The 23,526-nt window shown below is 37.7% G+C and overlaps 1 protein-coding gene across 1 annotated transcript in view; it reads left to right on the forward strand.

Moving 5' to 3' along the window:
- The window catches only part of CPE (carboxypeptidase E), a 56,863-nt gene extending 34,499 nt beyond the window's left edge, over positions 1-22,364 (forward strand). The window contains 8 exon segments of the mRNA XM_039551025.1: positions 3,486-3,683; positions 5,468-5,635; positions 6,576-6,693; positions 7,731-7,913; positions 14,166-14,305; positions 15,932-16,031; positions 18,371-18,489; positions 19,639-22,364. Of these exon segments, the coding sequence (XP_039406959.1) occupies positions 3,486-3,683; positions 5,468-5,635; positions 6,576-6,693; positions 7,731-7,913; positions 14,166-14,305; positions 15,932-16,031; positions 18,371-18,489; positions 19,639-19,737 (1,125 nt within the window). The 3' untranslated portion in view covers positions 19,738-22,364.
- The last annotated feature ends 1,162 nt before the right edge of the window (positions 22,365-23,526 follow it).

A 23,526-nucleotide genomic window follows, 5' to 3' on the forward strand; every position in this document is an offset into this window, starting at 1 on the left:
GATTGCTGCATTTCATTTCTTATGTTAGAATTCACTCATTCATTCCTTATCATGAACCTCTGGATCTGAACTGAAATTAAGTGTAAGCATTTATAAATGCCATACATTGTTTGCAAGACATACTTTTGCTATTGTGGATGACAGGCTATCATTTGTCAAGATATAGCATCAGAAAATTAATATAATTCTTAAAGAAGAATTTTAAATACTCAGACAATATAAATGTTCCTTTGTGTTTATTTTAGCTTAGACCTTGGGAATCCATGAAAACAATTTTACTTTTTTCTGTGGGGATCAAACAAATGAGAAAAGGCAGTTATTATTTCTTCAAGCAGCTTCTTCTTTAAAGCCATTTCCAGTTCTGCAGTGGAACAGAAGTTTTTCTACTGGTTTGAAGACACTGTTCAAAGTTCTTCATCAAATTGATATTTACAGAGTCTTTTAATTAAAAAATATTTTTAAAAATTCTGTGAGTCAATTGCAGTTAGAGAACCTTATGAAGGGTGATTAAGGTCTGCATTAAATGGCTCATAAAGGATTCATGGGAAGAGGAGCTCTTCCTCTAGCTAAGTAGCATGCTGGCAACAGGTGACCCGGAGGCTGTTCTCTCCATGGGCTGGGCTGTTTTCCAGAGAAGGCTGAAACTTGCAGAAATGGTGTGGCAGGACATACTCTATGAATAGACCATGGAACCCATAAAGTGCTGAGGCTGAGTGACCTGATGGCTGGCATCCTTGGCTTTTGAGGTATCTGTTAGCCCATGCAGAGGAGGAGCAGCAGCAGCAGCAGCAGCAGCTGGTTCTTTCTGGTGCAGTAGTGGGCGTGGAATGCTGGCTGCGTTACACTGATGAAATGAATGTGTTTTCTTAAGATTTTTGGATACCGTATGAAATCCAATACTTGCTTATATTGAGCAGAAATGCAGTATTTCTTTGGTTGCTGTGCCTAGAATTAAGAAAATGGGTAGGGCTGAGAGCTGACAGAGGTGTGGACAGATGTGGACCAGGCAGCCTTGTTCTCTGCAGCCAGAGGACGGATAGGAGATGGGTTTCTTTGCTTCAGAGACAGGGATAAGAAAATGCCTAAGGGAGCTAAAATATAATCATAGAATTTACATTTTGAAGCGGGGTTGTTATTCAGCTCTCTGTTATCTTTCCCTTTTTGTTCTTTTTGCATTTGCTTTTAGATAGTTTCTTTAACTCTTGATTTGCTAGCAAAACTTGGGAGTTGTGCTGACACCTCAGTGCTAAGAGGATTCTCTGAATACTGGTTTCACAATTTGTGTTATGAGTTATGTAATTTTTCTTTATTGCTCCAGAAACTGTCTTGTTCCCTTTCACTGAAAATCACTCTCCTCTTTGTGGTGTTGGGAAGTACTGTTCTCCTGCCCAAGTCCTCCGTGACATGATGATTGGTATATTTGACCTAAGGAAAATGGGGCTGACCTCTTCAATCATTTTTCATAGGAAACTCTTTCTATACTTCCAGTGACTCGTTACCTCTTCCTGGCTCATTTGGGATGGGTCATTACCACTGAAGGCACAAGGCTGTACTCTTGGCTCACTGTGGACCCTGTGTGACTGTTTCCATGAACCCTTCTGAACAACGATTCTTTGGGGGGAAAGCCAAGTAATACCCTATGGGAAACTTATGTTTCTCTTTACCCATTTGCACCAGGCCTGTGAAATTCAAGTGGGTGAGAAAGCTGGGGGATTAATGCACAGGTCTGGGAATAAGGAGAAAATGTGTCTCCTTTAGGCTTCCTTAGGTGTGTCCTAGGGAAAAGCACAGGTGCAAAATGCAGCCGTGTTCATATTTACAGAAGTAACATTTTGCCTGTAGTTTGGGAAGCATTTTCCCCATAAGTAACGCGCCAATATACATGTGTGTGAGTATTCTCAGTACATGTGATGTGCAGTGCTGCATATTTCATTATATTCTACCCATCTGTTTTCCTGGGATCAGGTTGATTGCATGGTCTGATTACTCTTGATGATTAAACCTCTTGCATTCCCTAGTATTAGCAGATAGGAAGAAATGGTAAATAGGATCTCAGTGCCAAAAGAGGAAATGGAGGGGCTTAGTCACAGTAATGGCATTGTGTCTGTCAGATAAAATGAAACTGTTTCATTCAAATTACAAGACTTTTAAACCTGTCCGGCAAAACATTTCAGGGATGAATCCTTATTTATAAAACCAATTTAGCTGGAAGGAAAGGAAGTCATGGTATTAATAGCCCTGTGTCTGCTAGCATCTTATCACCGGATTAAGGTTAACAAGCACAGACTGAAGGGTTGTAAGTAGATATGGCTGCATCCTTGATTAGCAATTACTTAGGTCTTGTTTGTGTAACACTTTGCCTGGCTTGAATTTGCCCCTCTAATAGTGCAAAAGGCTATCACAAAATGTGGTTGAAGACTATTCAGAGCCTATAATTAGCTGAATGTTTAATTAAAGCAGTTGAAACAGAACCGCATTTTAAAAGGAAAAGCATAAGGGAAAAGGAGCTTCAGCCTAGAAAACAGCATATTCCTCACTTTAGTTCCAGGGCACCCCTCTTAATCTCACTCAGTTATTTACATGTACACTAAAACCTCTCTGGAATGAGGGCCCAAAATGCATTCTTTTAAAAGGTCAATCCTTCACTGCTCCACAAGACATATGTTGTGTGGTTTTAATGTCCATGGTTGTGAGAATGAGACTATTTTGCAGTTGGGAATACTGGATGGCTTTTTTTATACAGAGTCTATATATTGAATATATGTTACACATTTAATATGTGTATTGTGTGTCTATGTAATATGTATAAAATTTACAATAAATATACACATAAACATTCAATATAGATTATATATATGGAATAGTTAGGCATATATTTAATTCTGTTTATTAGAATGTTAAATGGAAATTATTAATTTTATGAATTAGGTTGCTGCACTTGGTTCATAAAGTCTGAGTTGAATATCCAAAACACCTGCTGAGTAAGATTTCTCGGATCGCTGTGATCAACAGCTGTTCACTGGTGTTGCTTTCATGAAAGACTTGCAGTTTAATGCATGTGTAGTGCAATAAACTTAACCTAATCTTGGAGAGAACATTAAAGATAAGAAGCTCTGTTAGTGTGAGTTTATATATTTTAAAACTATGTAATCAAGACACACTTCTGTAGTATTGATGTATCAACTGCATTAGATCTCAACAGCAGTAATGTTAATGTTGGTGCTTAGCCTTTATTTTGGCACACTGTGCTGTCCTCTATTCTTCTTGCTCTGCCTTTGGCAAAGAGCTGAATATTAATTAGCATTTGTTAAGCCAGAGTTTAAAAAAGCCCTTAATCCACTTTTCTGAAGGAGGTTTGAAGTTTCCTGGGAATATCATGCCCATTTGTAGTAATAGTCATACCCACATCTCAGGTGTGCTGTGTGATCCAGTCCACAGGTGATTCTTATATGCTGTTCTAATATATGTTCTTCCTTTCTCTTGCAGGAGAGCCAGAATTTAAATATGTTGGGAATATGCATGGGAATGAAGCTGTTGGAAGGGAGTTACTCATCTTCTTGGCGCAGTACTTGTGTAATGAATACCAGAAAGGAAATGACACTATTATCAACTTGATCCATAGCACACGTATCCATATCATGCCATCTTTGAATCCAGATGGCTTTGAGAAGGCAGCATCCCAGGTTTGTAAGGCTGTGTGTGTAAGAACAGTTATCAGTGTCTGTCAGCCTTATCAGAACAGCACTTGGACTAACAGTTTTACAGATACAGGGACTCTTGGTGGTGATTGTTGAATGGAACAACAAAACCAAAGTGTTTCCTAATAGTACAGTAGGCTTGTGATGTTTAACAAGGAGGATTTTATGCATGACTTTTCAACAAGTAGCCTTCTCTCTTGTGATGTTAAAAGATAATGATTATGTTTCATGCATATTTTTATCTAAGTTCACTGACTGAACTGCCTCCTAAACAAGTAACTTCTAGTAATACATGATGTTTCAAAATGCTAGAAGAGGGAAGTTTGTTTTCTTTAAGGATCTTCCCATGCAAATACACTTACAAAAATTATTCACGCTCATCAGAGCTTGGTCCCAAAGCAACAACTTTGTGAACCATCTTTTTAATATGAGTAACTTCGACTCTGAATTTCATGCATGAGGTACTTTAATTAAGGTATTAGTCAAGAAAATTTAGTATGCATTTTAGGGTGATGACTCAGTCAAGAAACATATTCATTAATGCATAGTTAGCAAATGGAAGTCAAATAGTAACCCTCTTATAAAGATTCTGGTGTGTATTTTGTTACAAACAAAAACAAGAACTTCCTTGCTTATAAGGTATATTTATTTTTTAAATTAATATTGAAATGTTGAAAGTTCTCATGTGACTCTATGATTAAATAAGTCAAACCTTATTAAGATCTTTATTAAACTGATTCTCATGAAGTATTTAAAAGAAGTGCACAGGCTCTTTATATTCGGTCGTACATCTCCCTCTCGTGGTAGTGAAGCAGAAGCTGTTCTCAGATTGGTGTAACATTTTACTACTTTGAAATTTCTCTCTGTAGAGGTTCTGTAATATTATTTGAAACTTTTGCTCCTTAGCCGAAGTACCCCTGCTTTTATATGGTTGCCTTACAATTTAAATATGTAAATATGTATATCTTATTATAAATATAATTTATAAGATTCGATTTAGTACTGCTGTTCTAATTTAGAAGTATCTTGATCTTGCACACACAGTGTGACAGTAAATTCAATATACCCCAAGATTAAAACCAGTAACCTGACTAAACCTACATTAAAGAGTACTGAAATCTTACAGAGGGAAGCTAGGGAAAACTATGCATTCTGAAGGCATTTTCTCAATGAAACCCAGAACTTATTTTAGAGAATCATTTTAAAGAAATAATTTTGCAAAAATTCTCATTGCTACCATTTCAGTGAACAAGGTTAACAGACACAATAAAAATAAAAGATTCAAGTAAATATTAAGGTCCTTCTTTAGCCTGAAGTTATTTAGAGGAACTTTGAAACAAGTGCAAACATTCCTTGTGGCTGGAAGATAAATCTACAGGTGTTCTGAGTCTCGTTACAGTGAGATCTGTAATTCACAGTCAGGGCATGAGGCAATGGGGAAAGGCCAAGTCTTAGGGGAAGACACAGCTGGCACTGAAAAATCTGCTACTGCTGCTAATTTTACTCATCCTTAGTCCAAGTGTGCCATATGAGAGTAAGCCTGTTCTGCAAGCCCCTCAGTGAAATAGAGGTTGGTTTTTCCCCAGCAGAGCTCTAGGAAGGAATAGGTGTGATTGACTCAGCTCTTGGTGCCTCAGGAGTTTTTACTCACACATGATCCCTTCTTATTCTCAGGCACATGAGGAGTAAACATACCCATATAAAGCTTGGTATGTAATCTACTGAATCTACTCATCTCCCTTCTCTTTCTGTTCCCTTTCCTCATTTAGCCTGGTGAACTTAAAGACTGGTTCGTTGGTCGAAGCAATGCCCAAGGGATAGATCTAAACCGAAATTTTCCCGATCTTGATAGAATCGTTTACGTTAATGAGAAGGAGGGTGGCCCAAACAACCATCTTCTGAAGAACATGAAAAAAGCTGTGGACCAGAATCCCAAGGTAAATAGGGGCTGACTGTAGGGTCACTTACATGCTCACCTCTTCCCTTTTATGTAAGCAAACAGCAGTGACCTCTAAGAGCTGTGTGTATGGTCCTTATGATTCATGTTATTCTGAATATTTTGTTCATTTTGTTAAATTTATCCATCTGATGCTTCTTGAATTTTTCCTCAAAATGGATTGCTGTAGTAAGCTCTTATGATCCATCTTGCTTAATCCATTGACAATTCCTCAGTCAAAAGATGTAGGTTTTTTTTTCTTGTGTAGCCTTCTCTCTTGATTTTAAGCTATTTTTGCAAATATTCTGCATTTTTACCATTGCCAGAAATCCACTTGTGTATTGTGCTTAATTTTATTGCTAGCTAGATAGCTATTCTCACATAGAACAGATGCATTTTTGTTAGGTTTAAGCCTTTAATATGCAGCTGTATATCTGGAGGGATTTTTATCTTCTTGTGTTTACCCCCAGAGGACGTTCTAGAAAATAGAGTGTTGTGACTGCAGTCCCATAGGACTGTGGCCTTAATAGCTGTGTTCTGTCATCAAATTCAAAATATTAATGAAGTAATTTTACTTTCCATGCAGAGAAAAGACTGCACCCTACCAACATTTATTTTTAATTATTTTATTTTCCTTTGTTTAAAATTGGGTAGGCTTTTTTATCCGTAATGGGAAGAAGTAAAAGACTGAGATTGCCTTTTTTTGTAGTCTTATTCTGAGATAGCTGACACCAGTTTTGGATTTATATTAATCCACGTAATACAATTATAAATCTAATGTAAAGTACTGATTTAATTTTCTCTGAAATCAGAATAAAATTGCTGTTCATTTAACTGTCTTGCACAGTGTATGTGATAATAATAAAGCCCACTGTATTTAATTGAATGTTTCTACATTGGATTATCGATTTGTAACTGCTGGTGATGCTATTTTGTTGTAGCTTGCTCCTGAAACGAAAGGTGTCATTCACTGGATTATGGATATTCCCTTTGTGCTCTCTGCCAATCTTCATGGAGGAGACCTTGTTGCCAATTATCCTTATGATGAGACTCGGAGTGGTATGTAAATAGAAGTTAGCATGAAACAGTAGGAGATAGAAATTTCATTCTATGCTTATTTCACTGCTAGCTAAGATCCACTTTATAAGCCTTGCAAGCAAAACCATAAAACAATCCAAAAACATATAAACATTGCAAAAAACCATTTATAAACATTATTTATAGTCATTCCATTATAATGACTTATTTTATCATATTAATCACGTGTTTAAAGCTAGTCACTGTATGACCATATTTTCTAGTTTTGAAGATGATAGTTTGTTTAGGTAAATTTACATGACAAAAATGATGTAATACCCGAGGGAATCATAGTCCCTGAGATATATTAATCAAGGCACCTTAGCTCTTAAATTAGCTGGAGATGTTTGTACCAGTTTAAATAAAATGAGAAAGATGTGTCTAGGTTAAGGTTTCTTGGACCTGTAACAAATGAATTTCTGAAAGCAGTAGTGTGCTGACAGAAACAACTATCACTGTTGCTGGTTTCAGTATTGGTCCCTTATAAGAAGGATCACATTGTGGCAGAGATGTTATCTTATAGTATAAAGCAATATTTGGGTTTTTTGCTGCTATGGGATGAACACATGACTGAAGTTTCATGAAATGATGATATTGTTTGTGATTCTATTCTTTCAGTTGACTTTATCACAGTTAAATTGCAAATCCTGTTAATATCCTACTATAAAACTCTTTGGGAGATGCCTGTGTTTTTGTACTGTGTGTTCTTCTAAAACAATGTCTAAAGCCTAGAATACCTTAGGTTTTGTGGTGTACTTTTAAAGTAGTATTTTCATAAATATTGAGACTGTTGTGATTAGTCACTTTAGTGATAGGGCAACAATTGATGAAGCATTGGGGAAATGTTAACATTATTAAGATAATGCTATATTAACTTGTGGTGCTATAGGACACTTACCTGTGTACATGGAATTTTCAGGCACAGTTCTGCTCTGCAGTGCTGATAATCTAAGTTGTGAGCCCAGATGCTATGACTGCCCTTTCAATAATCCTTGTTCCTGGAACTTTTTCCTCCCCAGGCAGTGCTCATGAGTACAGCTCCTGCCCAGATGATGCTATTTTTCAAAGCCTGGCTCGCAGTTATTCTTCTTTTAACCCTGCTATGTCTGATCCAAACAGACCACCGTGTCGTAAAAATGATGATGACAGCAGCTTTGTGGATGGAACAACTAATGGTGGTGCATGGTACAGTGTCCCAGGAGGTGAGCCCACCCCGGGGGGGGGGGGTCCATGTCACTGGCTACTCTGAGCTTGAGTTATGTTATCCACAACTTTTGGCCTGGTTAAGGCTTAATCAAAGGCTGATTACTCACCACAATACATCTATAAAATCCCATAAAGCTCACTGTGATAACTATTAAAATATTCCTTTTTATTGCTTTTTCTACGGTGTTTCTTCAGGGTTCAGGTCTCTGCAAATTTAATAGTTCTACAGTGGGCAAGTGATTGCTCTGCTATCATGAAATATTAAGGGAGTTTTGGGGGTGGGGGGGAGGGGTTAAGAAAAGAGTGAAAATCCCCAGACAAACCCTCGTTAGAGCAGGCTGCTGATGGTTCATTTAAATCTCAACAACGAAGGCATCCAAGCTGAAAGAAGTGGGGAAGCCTGGTTGCCTGATTTTGCAGTGTTATAGAAAATGGGAGTTTGGCCTTGGGTTTTAATGGGAACGAAAGCAGCCATGAAGATACTTGCATCTCCATGCTTTGTGGCTTGGTTAGTGCCTGATTCCTGCCCAGGTGCTGTTTCCCTAGACTTTGGCAGAGCCTTCTGTGCTAAGAGGAGCAGCAGAGCTACTATGGGCATGTCCAGACTCATTTTCCAGAAGTCTAGAAGAGTAGCCTGAAATGAGACATGTAATTCAAATGAGACATTTCATTCCTTTCTACTGAGAATTTGGGTATCTTTGTAAACTGAGGCAAACAGGTCTTGGGATATCTAAATCTTAGAGTGTTCTGCCTCTGCCAAACTTGGAGTGACAACTGTGCTGAAGGTTTCTGAGCTAGCAACCCAGCTTGTGTTGGAGTGATTTGCCTGTGCTTTGGCTTTGTTGATTTATACTGGATAACTTTGAACACACACAACTCTTTTATTGTTTGCTTTTCTCTTGATATCCAATTACAGTCTCTGAATGAATTTTAAATTTTTACCTGAAGTGAGTAGGAATCTCTAAAAACATTAGACAGCCTAAGTGGTAGCCTAACTCTGCTTCTCTTACAGTAAAGGTGGTATGAAAAGAAGAAAATATTTAAGCTCCTGTGAAGAAATTAGAAACAGAACAATGACTGGTAGTGCTCACATAGCCAGTGATCACCAGGGGTTGAGTGTGAAGTACAATATTGAAATCTCTGGATATAGCTAAAACCCCAAAATATCCCTTTGTATGAGGCTTTCCAGACTTTGAATTGGAGCCATTAAAACACCCTTGAAAACAGAACTTTGCAAAAGCTGAAGAAAAATTAATATAAACAAAATATTGAGAAGTTTGATAGTTAAAGTTTGTTTCAATTCAGTTAAAATTTATCTTAATGAAATATTAAATATTAAATACATCCATGTTTTGTAGCTAATTTCAGCTTATTTTTCTTTAAGAAAATGCTATGAAAAGCAGTCCTTCCATTGTTTTGATGAAATGCTTTGATTCTGATTAAACTGCACATGGCAAAGACACATTTTTCCATTGGAAAAACTTTTTGGAAAGTTTGATTTCCTCTTTTTGGATCTTATTTTAAGTTAGATTGCTAATTCCCCAAGTGAGGCCTTTCTTTTTCTCATATTTGTACAGACATTAGTAGGCAAGAATCCTAGTGCTAAGCAGGATCTGTCATCCTAATGTGGTGCAGCTAATAAAAAAGAGAGACACAACAATATACTTTGGACCATACAGAATAAATCTGTTATTGGTTTTGGGGCTTTTTTTTTTCCAAGTGTAGAAATCAGCTGGCAAGCTGTGACTTTTGAACAAAACCTCCATGGTAGTGTTTGCTGGCTTAAAAAACCAAATATAATTCAGTGAAAACAGTTCTGCTTTTTCTATGTCTAGTGCTAAGGAAAATAACTAAACACTGCTCAGTTCAAGTGAAACTTTCCTTGGAAGTTTTATTCTGAAAAGCACCTACTGAAAACCAAAATGTGGCAATTAAGTTGTTGATGGTATCAGTGATCTTTTGCCACCCATATGGTAATGAACTCAAAGTTAGCAGCAGCATAAGCTGTTGAAAAGCCATTTTTGTTGCTTTAGGAAAAGTATTCCACTGTACATCCTTACCAGAGTTAGGAAGTTATCAAAAGAAACTCTGAAGACTTTGTCTCCGTTGTATCTGCTCCTCTTGGAGCTGAGGTGGTGCTTCTCTGCCTTTGCACCCTCAGGTTCCTCTGGGCTTTTGTCCCCCACTTCTCCCCTTTTCCCTTCCTTTCTCACTCTTGTACTAAAGCCACACATTCCTCTTTCCACCAAACACAGCTCCATTATCCACTCCTGCCCATTTTCTGTCTCTATTCCTGATCATCTCATAGATTCTGCCTTTGACAGTACCTTATCAGACCAAGAGCCCTGACCTAGGAAAGGATTTTTCATTCTAATGAGTTACTGTAGGTGCTGTTGCCCTACAGAGCTTATTATGATGCCCCCACTTGTGCAACATCAATTCTTTGCCTGTATAATTGATCCTCAGGGACTTGTACCTTCTGTAAAAGACAGCCCTGCAGGGTGAGCCAGCAGCAATCTTCACTGGTTCTGCAGGGGTAGTATATGGATGGTTCTCATGTGACTGTGGGCTGCTTTTCATGTCTTTCTGAACACCTGGATTCTTTCAATAAGAAGACTGAATGTCTGTGGCAGAGACATCTGGCAACAGTCCTTGGGTCTAACTGGAAGTGCAGAGGAGCCCTCCATTGCATTCATGTTCCTTCCTTCCCTTTCGTCTGTCCTCAGTATTTCCTCACCAACCTCGTGCAACGTGGCAATTCCCCTTTCAGGCTTTTGGGTTGGAGAGAGTGGATGATGTAGGGGAATATTTGACTGTTGCTTCTCTCTCTTAATACACTTTTCTGTGAGGTTCTTCTGAACATTACTGTTTACTAGTTACTTCCTTCTGTAGAGCAGGGGTACAGAGAAAAGTTCCTCCCAAGTGCATCTTTGCACTAAGGCCATGATGTCTCTTACACTTGTAGTAGTTGTCTTCTGTAATTAGTTGATCTGTGTAGGTTTTTCAGAGGCAGCAAGCAAAGGCAAGGAGGTCATTCTTCTGTGTTCAGGAATGGCTCTTTTGGCCATCAGACTCTGGGGAGAAACAAGTTTGTACATAAAAACCACGTTGTTTTTAACAGTGGCCTTCTCCCTATCAGCATGTAATTAATGATTTCACTCATGCACAAGAAAGCCAAATTAAATTTGCACAAACAGCTTTAATTTTGGCATTTCCTTAGCTGTTGACTGTGTAACTTTTCAACATCCTTAATGATTTCTTAATGTACCTTTTGTTTGGACTACCTATTTGGAACCATAAATGAGAAGAACAGATAGTAATCAATTACTACCTAGCCACATGCCTGTTCTGATTTTTCTGTCATTACAGAGTCACCTGAGTCTAATCAGATTCATGTCATTACAAAAATAGCTTTTCAAAGCGGCTTATACTGATGTACTATTAGGCTATTGTTTAAGTGTCTTTTTTTAATTTTCAGATTCTCTCAAATCACTCTTGGCACTCAACTAATTCCTAACTTGAATTACCAGTTTTGGAAGCAGTGTTAGGTTTTTTTTAGGATTTCATTGATCACATGTAGGAGGCACATGTTGTCCCTGTTCAAGTACATCCTGTCCAGCTCAAGGTTACTGTCTTTTCTATGTGTAGAAGCTGAACTAACTTAGTGCTGTAGCTTGTAATTCAAAGTCTGAAGTAATTCTGAGGCCTGGATGCCAGGGACACATGCTGCATTCCACTTTATTTATGACGCTTGGTGTGCCTTTATTAAAATGTGAAGAAATTAATCTTTTTCCCATATTCTAAACTTATTTTTGTAAATGCTAACACAGAGTCCCTCAGGTCACTGGAGTAGTGAAACAGAGAAGTTTTTGTTCTCAAAGTCCTCACCATGGTCAGCAATAAAGGGCATTCATCCCTGAATCTCAGTTGTATCTGAGGTATCTAAGCCTTTCTGGCCTTCAGAGAGTGGTTCCTGTTAAAGTATAACAAAGGGGTACACTTTGTCACAGTGAGAGGCTCTGGGGGTGTGGTGATGTGCATGCATGTGATACATGCCATGTTCATGAGGAGAAGGGATAGGGCACTTAGAGGACTTGACCAGTGGCAGCAAAGTTGCTGCAATATTGAATAAATCTTTAGAAATGTTTTGGTTTCTTGGGTATTGCACCTAATCACCACAGTGAACAAGGAGGTAAAGAGTACACAGTCCAATGTACTCCAGATTACGTATATGGTAGGCCACAGTTTAGATCTTGACCAGCTTCACCCCATTCTCTGTCCCAGAGATTCAGATCATCTCCTGAACTTCAATGATACAAAAGCTGAATTTTTTCAGCAACACAGGAACTTTGGACAAGGCCAGGACCTGGGAAACAAACTATAGGATATGGATATTGTGCACAAAACTGGAAAATATATTGCTTCTTTATTCTGTTCTTGAGAAACTAGGGCATCCCTGAGTAATGCTTTGGAAGGAAGGAGAAATTTCCTGAGAATTGGAACAGTAATGGTCAAGAATTGCTGTCACCACGGTAAAATTACATGGTGCCCTTTGGCTCCCTGTTCTCCTCTTCATGCATTCTTTCTTTCTTTCTGTTAGAAGAAGTACAAAAATCAACAAAAGCAGCTTTATCTAGTGTCCAGAACAGATGCATGATAATTAGCACTGCTGTGAGGATTTTACTCATGACTCCACTCCTCTCTTGCTGTGTGCTGCTGAATGGTCCATCTAAGAGGTCTGCCTGCTGGAACATCAGAGCCATCCTTCTCAGGAGCCTTTGCCTTCTGTGTCCTCATTTTTCTTAAAAAAGGTTTAGAAATAAAAAGGTTCTTTTAGCAATCAGAAAAATCCCCGTGCCTATCAGTAGCTGGGAGTCTTGTCGCCTGGTTGGCAGAAAAGAGCCTCTTCACTCTTCAGTGTGTTGGCAGAATCCCACCTGACTCTGTCTGTTTACTGCCCTCGGGGTTTTCTTTGGGATATGACATCAGCTCTCTGGGCAGTTATGGACCCATGATCAACCTGATGCTGCAGTGAAGAGACTGCATCAGGTCTCATCTGTAGCTTGCATAGAGGAACACAGGGCTGAATGAATTAGCTGTCTTAGAAGCACTTCTAAATCCCTCAGGGACCTCCATGGGAGTGGCTCAAAAGGCTCGATGGCCACTTTCTTTTCAGGCCTCCATTTGAGAATCCACTGACTCTGCCAGCTAGACAGACTGGGAAGGCGAGGGATAGTTCTACATCAGCTTCTGCAAAGCATTTATTTATGGCCCTCCTGGGGATGGCCACTGTCCCTCTCCAGTTGGCTGATCCAGTTACGAAACTGGAAACCTCCTTGGCTTTTGGTTGACCAATTTAAGAATATAGCCAATATATCCCTGTAGGAAGAGGATGGGCTTAAAAATGTAAAAGAATGCATATTCTCCATCAAGTTTTTTTCCTAGTGATGATGCTACTATGCTACTTATGTTTTCAAATTTCAGTTATTAAAGTTGCATTTATAGTGATGTTTCTCTTCTCTTTCAAAGGCTATCCAGTCTTGATTTTGCAGAGGCATTGAGTTGGAGAAACCCTATCCACAGAAAAATTTCCATGTAAATTAATTTTATAGGAAGTTTTATTTTGTGCAGTTTTTTTGGTGGAGAATATTTGAAATCGATGCAGAAAATCTTGACAAGAAGATGTTTTCCATGTGAATGTTAATAACTTGAGACATTATCTTTTTAGAAAAAAAAACCAACACCTTTTTGACCCTTCTTTATAAATCTCTTTTTTCAATGTCGCTTTATTATGTCTAATTTGCTTTAGAATTAATTGTCATTCTTATTGGTTTACAAAGTGATCTTCCTTTTTTTGTTGGTTTTTTTTTCCATGGAAATATTTTAGCCATAATCTGAAATAATTTTCTGTTCCCAAGGAGAAGAAATGTAATTTATATCTCAGCTATCCAAAAATGTGAGAGCTAAAAGTATACAGGCCACATACAGCATCAAGTAGAAGTATACAGGCTATTTATCAAGGCTTTTCTAAACTTTCCCTGGGAAGAGAATGTATTTTGGAATTAATTGACTTATTGGTTTGTCTGATTTAAAGCTTCTAAATTCAAAATTAAGCAGATGAAATGGAGCTACATCAACTGTATTGATAGCTGTTATTTTCTAAATAGTCCCAGCATTTCATGTGTTCCCCCTTATTTACTTCAGAGTAGTGCAAAATGCATCACTAATGCTCTCTTCTGGCATTGCAGGAATGCAGGATTTCAATTACCTCAGCAGCAACTGCTTTGAAATCACAGTGGAGCTTAGCTGTGAAAAATTCCCACCTGAAGAAACTCTGAAGGGCTACTGGGAGGACAACAAGAACTCTCTTATAAATTACATTGAGCAGGTAATACAGAAGAGGATGGCAAAACCAGTTATTGTGCATAAAACTTCTAAATTTTGTGCTTTGTGAACATCTAATTAATAATAATATTAATAATAAATATATCTGATATCATTAGTGGTTACACACCTGAGACTGTGAAATGAAAAACACACTTTGTTAGCAGAATTGATAAATTAATACATTAATTTCTTTAAGGGTTATTTATGCAGAAATGCTTTAGTTAGCCAGAAATCTGAAATATTTGAATATTTGAAGTGTTATACTGTTCTGTTAAAATGTTATCTGCAGGCGGAGGAAAAAGTTGTACCTGTCCTGTAGGTTTTTACCCATTCTTTATGGGATCCATCTCAAATTGTTCAGCTCCTTTGCACAGGGGTTAATTTTTTTTGACTCATGGAGAACTACGTTGTCACTGCATTTTCAAAATTGCTCATGTATAAGATACTATTTTGCCAACTTCCTTTGCTCCTGCAGAGCTACTGGCTTTATCCTTGAAGTTCAGATGGTCTGTTTGGCATCAGTTTTTATCTTCTTGCAGGATAAGATGACCAGGTCTGTGCTCCAGATGCCCTGTGAGTGCTGAGGACAGTACAAATATATAATTTCTGCTTTTCTAAGGCTTCTCCCACAGTGTATATTAGAGGAATTGGAACTGAACTATAGCAGCTGAATACACCATATAGGTTCATAAAGGGGAACATCAGTATCTCAAAATAAAACTTGAGATCCACAAGTCTTTTCAAAGGACGTGGGATCTGAGAGAAGCCTGAACTTCACAGTACTTTGCTGCTTTATATCCAGGCTCCCACTGAGGTGCACAGGTTCCCAACATCCCCTTTTCCCCAGCACCGAGAGTTCCCTGTTTCTGGGCATGAAAAGGCAGTTGATCCTCAGTCTCTTGCTTCTGAGGAGTTTGCTTTCAGACGGTGCTTAAGATACACTGCGATGAAATCACTGCTTTAATTCCACATATGGTGGGAGCAGAGAGATGAGGTACTGCTGGGGCTGTTACCTGGAGCGTGTTGCCTGAGAGGCAAGAAGGAACAAGGACATGACCCACCACTGCCTTTCTCCCACAGGCCATGAGGGGAGTGTTGTGACTCTCTGTGGTCCCAGCTCACAGAACTGGATGTTTTGGGTGTGCAGTAGAAAGCTCAAGCATCTCACAGAGGGGATTGCCCATTGAAGTCCACTGCATTTCCTTTGCTAATGCTTCACTTTTAAGCAATTATGTCCATTGTTTAGCTCTACATTCTTACAGTTGATGAAACTTAAAAAAAGTTTTCTGTAGGCTGTTCTTTGAAAGCTTTTCAGTGCATTCATTAATCCCCAACATGACAAAGATTTTCAAGTCTATGTTCACATGTATTATGATTTTCTTTGTATTTCTGAGAATTACTTGCATTGCACAGATAACTTATTATAACTGCTTGCTGAATTATTTTTCCTCTTCATTCTGTGTCCACTAGGGTATTCAGTATTTATCACTGATAGTGGTCAGCCTGTAGATTGTGGGGTTCATGGCATGCTTTGTTAGATATATCACTAGGTATGCCATTGCCAAAAATGCCATCTTTTCTTAAGAATTTTTTACTTACCATGTGTTGGTGACCTTATTTATTTTAGATTCATCGAGGAGTGAAGGGGTTTGTTAAAGATCTTCAGGGTAATCCAATAGCAAATGCCACAATTTCTGTGGAGGGAATAAGCCATGATGTTACATCAGGTGAGTCTGGTGCCTCAGCAGAGTTGGGATATACTGCTTCTGCTTGGCTTAGCAACCTGGAGCCATTTCACATCTTTTTAACTGAAGCTTTCAGGGAGCAAAATTTTGAAGCCAGGATGGAACGTTGTGCCTTAAGAAGGTTGTTGCCTGCAGGATTTCATGAATCCTTCACTTGTATTTTGCTCTCAAAGTAGCTGAGACTGGTTTTTGTGACTTCATGGGTCTCTGATGTAAATTGATTTTGGTGGCTCTTGATTATTTATGCTCTAGTCTGTCTTCTGATTTGTGGAACAAATAGTGTTTCACAGCTCTGCTGGGATTTGATGCCCTGTCAACAGTGCTGTTTTGAGTTTGAAGGCTAAATTTTAGTCCAGAAGTGTTACATTTTTTACAATGCGATCATACCTTTTGGTATGTAAATTCTTGAAAGGTTTTCAATTTGCAGAACTTCCTTCAGCAAAGATAAATTCTCTCTGCTGTTTACAATTATGTGATGTTTTTTCAGAAGAGTGATTCTAAAAGATGAAAGCATTGTGTTGGTTGGTGTTCACAGAAAATGACGTGTCACCTCTTCAGTGATGTTTTGCTTTGTTCTAGGAACGAGTTCCAAAGGTAGCTCACAGTGTGCCAACTTTCAGCCTTTCCTGTATGCTTATGCTGTCCTATCCTGAATGACATTTTTGTTACTTGCACAAGATACTGGTTAGAAAAGCAATAAGTAAATGTCGTTGCTTTATGCATGAGCTTACATTATGGTCATTTTCTCAATGATATGTCTCACTATAATGTCACAGAAATGCAGAATACTATGACACAGGGTTGGTAGCATCTTCAAGCACCTCTGATTTGTGTTTGCACATCACCCTCAAAGAGACTGCCAGCACTTCTGCCAAGCAGGAGAACAGTCTGTGAAAACATTAGTTATTTTATGTCACTGTAAACAAGAAGGCAAAATGTATAGAGACTGGAAGTAAATTTTCAGGCATAATAAAAAGGGAATAAACTGCGCAAAGAGGAATTTTGACGTACAAGAGCGTGAGGTGTGTGAGAGAGAAGCTCATGCTTCTATGATACAAAAATTGCATCTAATCAAATTCTTTCACATCATTGTGAAAGATATATAAGACTCAAAGTCATGTATTGTCAAAACAGTGAGGAAAACAAGTACTTGAATATTAGCACAGTCAAAATGAAGAAGAAATGTTCTTTGGCTTTTCTTCTGCTTCTTCATTCATGAAGAGTAGATAATTACTGTATTATACAGCTGTAATTACTGTAAAATATAGCAGTATTTTTTTTCCCATTCTGTTTTGTGAAGAGAAAAATGTGGGAATAACTGGACTGACTACTGACTTTTTTTTGACCATGCAAATAGCAGACATTTAAGTAATATTTCCCTTTGTACACTGTGTAGCTGCAGATGTGGTGAAAAAGCATTTAAGGGACTAGTAGATAGAGCATGGCCAAATCTTTTAAATGGCACTGCTAGCTGAACTTTAGGACAGCCCTGCAATTTTTTCTGGGGGTAGAGAAATTCAAATTATTAGCTTGTGACAAATTAGATAATTGCCCACTGCTGGTGCAGAGAAGATCTGAGCCTTTGTGAAACTGGGATAGGATCATTTATAGAGAAGATGATGCTGCATTTTGATTCTGTGACTGAAAAAGATAATCTGCAGTAACAGTGCAGTAGGAAGCTTTCTTTGACCTGAGTGGATCAAGCTTCTATTTGTTTGTTTATCTGAACCAAAGAAAAAAGCCCTAGACAATGCCTGGATACTGAAACATGTAGATAATGATGCTTCAAGGGTGATACACATGGAATATTCTAGGAAATTATGATTTATAGCTTTTTCTGAAAGATGAGAATGGTAGTCCCATTTATTTAAATTTGATGAGAATAAAATTTATTTACACTTGGATTATCAGAATCCTGAGGAACATTAAAAATCCATATCACACTGCAAACTGAATCTCAGACACTTAACAGGGGCTTTACATTGCCCGGGGGGTGCTTCTAAAGTGGAATAATGTCCCATATTGTTGTTTTCTTCTGTGTGATGGAGAATCTTCAGCCTCAGCAGGCAAATCTTTCATGGAGCCTACACCACAACTTCAAAGTTTAAATATTTTTTTTGATTACCTGAAAGGAAGCAAATATGATATATATACAGCTCTTACTGAAAGAAAAAAGAAGGAAGAAAGAAGGAAGAATCCTTTCAGGCAGTCAAAAGGAAAGCCCTGACAGGAATATGAAAGACTGACATATGAGCCTTTCCTCTTAGCTGCATAATTAGTCTTATACCTATTTACTGGGATTCTTTTCTTCTTCTCTACAGCCAAGGATGGTGATTACTGGAGATTGCTTGTGCCTGGAAATTACAAAGTTACAGCCTCAGCACCAGGCTATCTAGCAATAACTAAAAAAGTGGCTGTGCCCTTCAGCCCTGCCGTTGTGGTAAGTGCTCACATGTGTTGGTTTATCATCTATTATACATTTAAAAAGTCCCTTTTTCCCTCATGGTATACATGTAAGTAGGAGGTGATTTTTCAGAATATTCCAGAATATGCTGATTTAGAAAGTCTGGAAATCACTCTTCTAGCACTTGATGTACCAGCCACTGAGAGTAATCTCACTGTAAACTCATTTAATCTCTTTCCAGTCTTATTTAAAATAAAAAGACAGAGAGAAGGGTAATATTGAGATACTTAAACATGTTATTGGTTCATGTCTGAATAGCCAATCAGAAGATTACAGAATATCTTTAAATAGCAAAACGTAAAAAGTAAGAGATGTTGAGGTTTTGATTGAGAGATATTTTAAATTTAATTTGTCAAATGAGTACCTGCTTAGGTTAAAACCAGCGTTCAGCTCCATGCTGAAAGGTAGCAATGGGCCACTGCTTTGTGTAGATATCCAGTACATGTGGTTAATAAGACCTAGACTGCATCTAAGGTTTCAGAAGCATTTTTAATTCTATACAGATGTGGATGTCTCTTAATTAAAATAAATGCTATTTCACTATTGTGGCTCACATGTTAAGATATACTGAATTAGCACATTGTATCTACATTAATGAGCCATGTGTTAGGAAAAGCTCCCTGGATATTTTTGATGGCATAAAACTGAATACATGTTTTGATATGCTGGGGTTTTGCAGTTGTTGTTACCCTGAGATTAGCTCAGTTGGTTAGAGAACAGTGCTCATAAGAGATGGACTTGATAACCTTTGTGGGTCCCTTCCAGCTCAGGATATTCTGTGATCTGTGTTAGCAATATGCTGATGATACTTTTTATAATATGCTATATGATTTATGTGGCTGGCTATTATTGAATTTTAATTTCATTGGCCCATGCTTTTTGAAATTTTTAGTCAAGACAAAGACTGGACAGATGTCTGGTTCTTTAGGAAATTTTGCTCACCTCTGTGTATTTTTAGATAAGTTATAGTACGATATACTAGTATTGCTCATATTTAAATCATCTTTGAGACACTTTGGAATAAACCCAGCCTAAACCAGAAGGTACCTCCCTAAGCCCTATGTTTGTGTTAAGCACACTATTCTCTAAGTCTTACTGGTGTTTTTGATTGTTTCCCTTAATCAGGTTGATTTTGAACTGGAGTCATTGTCTGAAAGAAAAGAAGAGGAAAAAGAAGAGTTGATGGAATGGTGGAAGATGATGTCAGAAACACTAAATTTTTAAATGAGGGTTTTGGCTTTACAGCTTTTAATCTATTATATGTTGACTTAGTATAATGTACTGTGGAAACTCCCTATATTCTAGATTTTGTGCACTTCACAATAACTAACTTTGAATTTTTCCAGTCATCTTTTGATTAATATGATTACAAATAACTACTAGCCTCCTAGGTAGATAAATAAGTTATTAATTTTCTTTCATATTGTTATAGAAAATTTACTCTTCTATAAAAATCAGAAAAAATGAATGAATATGCAGCCTGTATGGCAGTAAAATCTGTTGTGTATTATTTGCAAGTTCAGAATATGTAGGTTAACACTTGATTTTAAAAAAGAAATATGCTGTAGTCAATTACCGATACTGCCAGAAATATTTGACAGTGCATAGTAGTAGACAGTGCTCCTTACTGAGTTCCATAATGGATGTTATTGAAAAGATTTATTATAACAGTGTGTGGTGTAATAATGTTTTACAAGGATTAAAATTCAGTATAACACTTTGTATGTCTCTGGTGTTGGGGCTATTTAAATATATAAGAAACATAAGCTGACTTCATTTTAGTAAGCAGAAAGAATCTGCGTAAACTCTGTTATTAAAGATGGTGTAGAATGAATTCAGGAAATAACAGAGCTTTATTCCTAAACAGTTGATAATGTTTTAAGATCAGGTTTTAATTACTTCTCATTACTTGTTAAGCAAATTAGAGATTCTGAGTGGAAGAAGAAGAAGAGCTAGTGCATCTCATTAATATGCTGCTTGTGTTTGTTTTGCAGGAAGGAAAAAAATCATTTCAGGTGACATCTGTTTTAATTAAATAATTACCTTTGCAACAATCTTTACTTGTATTAGTGATGTCTAGATAATCAGCCAAAAGTTCTTCTGTTCACTGAAGTCTATCAAAATATTACGGTTTAGACGATGAACTGGAAGTCTACTGAGATTGTGTTTTTAGTCTGGCAAGTCAAGAAAGGATTTGTTTTGAGCTCTGTTTCTTCTTCTGGCTAGTCTTATCAAAACTAGAAACAAGACAGATAAGAGAAATTTTTTTCAGTGTGGTGAAATTTTCACAAAATTATTGAAGATTATACAAAAATAACTTTGATTTAAAACAATCCTTCATGGTCCCTTTTTGGTTTTTTATACTTTAATTAGCATACTGTTGTATTTTGGCTAAGATGAGTGAAATTTGCAGAGCCAGAGATTACACATGGACCATGGTAGGTGCAAGTTTGGTATAATTCTTCTGAAATGACTCCTGGTGTGCTACTTGAGATAAGCTAAGCATCTCGTCTGTTTGAAAGCTTACAAATATTGTTAGTCTATTTTAATTCAAGGTCAGATATTTGATATAGATTTCCTTCCTCTGTTTCTTTAATACCACTGTCTGTGTTTTGATTAGCATATTACTTTAGCTGATGCTGGTTCAGAACCAATCAAGAGTGCACTATCACGCTCCTGCCGTAAGTGAAAAATCACACATTCAGGTGTAGGATCCAAATTTACCTCCTTTGGGTATTTAAAAATTTCCTGCAAATACTGTTTTCTGAGAATTTAAGATTCTTTAATAAAAATAGTAGCACTTGATCATTTTATGGAACAGGCTTAAGGTTTGACACACATTGGTAAACTGAACAGCAACAAAAAGGCATAAACTTTCTCTCTCTGATCAAGAGTTTGTGATGTAACCTGTAGCTCATTTGGGTTGTAGATGTTTAATTCCAAATTTCAGAGGAAATTTACTTACTGTAAGTGATTATATGGTGATGATCTTTGAATCTGCATTGCAATGAGAAACCCCAGTGGCAAATAAAGAATCTTATCTCAACGTGTCTTAAAAACACCTTGTGGCTAGCTGTGCACAAGAGTGTGCATAAAGGATGCCTGGTTACACCAACTTGGGTGTCTATGACAATTTGAAAGGCCAAGATGTAGCACAGAACACATCCTGTGTCTGGAAGTAATGATCTTGTTTTTAACTGAACCAGGTAAAATTTAAGCAAATGGTATAAAAATGAGTTATAACAAGATGCTGCTGGCATGTGGGCAAATGGCTACAGGAATGTAAACTAATGTAATTAGGCAAGTGTATATTTGTACAGAACACCCTGGTCTGCCTCTTTCAAACTGAAGAATTTCAGTCCAAGTGACACTTCATGGTACGATGCTGGTCATGCATCCAGTCTTCCTGTGGCACAGTTACTGCAGCCATTACATCAAAGTGATCTCATAACAGGGTTCTAATCCATACCTGTATGATGTGTGTGAGATCTCTGGTCTACTGTTTCATACATTTGCGATTAAATGTGGTGTCCCTTAAGTGATCTGTTTGTTGTGCTCTAAATGACTGCTTGCTATTACTGTGTTGGGAACAGGTTAAAGTGATTAAATGTTACAACACCAGAACCACTGCCACTGTTCTTGGTCTAGGTAAACATCCCTGAGAACAGCGTAGCCAGGACTCTCGATAAATTAATTTCATTATGTAGCTTTTCTAGCTGAGCTGAGCTGTGTTGTAGGACTGTGTATGTTTAATGGAAGATTAAAGTGTTATGTGATGCTGAGCTTTTGGTTAAAAAGGTACATGCTGTACTATTGTACAATAAATCTACAGTTTTATTTAAAATGTAAAATGTGTGAGTAATTTGCAGGTTCAAAATGTGACCTCTTTGGCTGTGCATGTCTGCACAGGATGCCATAAACATCCAGAGTGGGTGCACGGGGCAATTAATTTGCTGTTTGAACAGAGGAAGGAGAGCGGGATTAGTGCTGACACCCCATTGGGAGCCATCCACAGTCCCTTAACTTTGTGCCAGAACATCCTCCTTTTGGAGTGTATGTCTTTCTAAGCACTTCTCCCATGGAGGCTTTCAAGTCAAGTAAGGGATAGTAATGAGATGCCCTGCCTCCATGCAGGGTTGGAGGGGACAGGGCATACACTTTTGCATGTCTCTCTTATGGTATTTACAAATCTTTTTCCATATTGATCCTTAGGATTAGAAAGCACAAGGTGCAGTGTGTTTGCAAATCTGTGGTACTACACATTCCTTATTAATAAGCATTCCTTTTAACTGCAGTGGCCAGGATTATAGAAAAAAGGAAGTCAGTCAAATAAAATCACTGCATCTGAACTGTTTCCCAGCTAGGTTGTGGTGTTCACATCCATATATGTGAATTCACATATAGTCTTGGCTAGTCCTGAGCTGCTAATAACATAATTAAAGTGTAAATTAAAACTGAGATGGTATGTTAGAAAGAATTGCTACCAAGTTTCTCTGAGTTTTTTTAACAGATATAACATGTGTCTTAGGAACACTTAATAACTAGAGGAATGGAAGAGATTTCAGAGAAGGATGAAAGGTTAGAGGAGCTTGAATTTAAAGTTAAGAGATGCAGTTCCAAGGAGCCTGATTTTCTCTCATATCTGAGTTTAATTTCACTCTGGCCTGTGGAGCCTGTACAATATCAGCAGCTTAATGATAGCTTCTCTGAGTTAGAGCAGCTCTCTACAACTTCTCAGTAAACCTGCTTCAGTGGAGGAGTGCATTGTTTCCTGCTTGTAGTTAGCTCTGGAAATGCAGGACTGAGAAATGCCACTGTAGTCCTTGCTTTCTGCCTTCCTGAATCTTGCAAAATACTTGTTCTGATAGTCTGGCAGGTATTTTATTCCCTGTGTATGTTATTTCTGTTTGTGTAGACCTATGGCTGTTATGAATAATTTACTGCTTGTTAATTTGGCTCATAGGTTTGGTCATTGACACAGCCTCTCTTCCATTATTTCTGACTTAGATAATT

Source organism: Corvus cornix, chromosome 4 (assembly GCF_000738735.6).
Source record: "Corvus cornix cornix isolate S_Up_H32 chromosome 4, ASM73873v5, whole genome shotgun sequence".
NCBI lineage: Eukaryota > Metazoa > Chordata > Aves > Passeriformes > Corvidae > Corvus > Corvus cornix.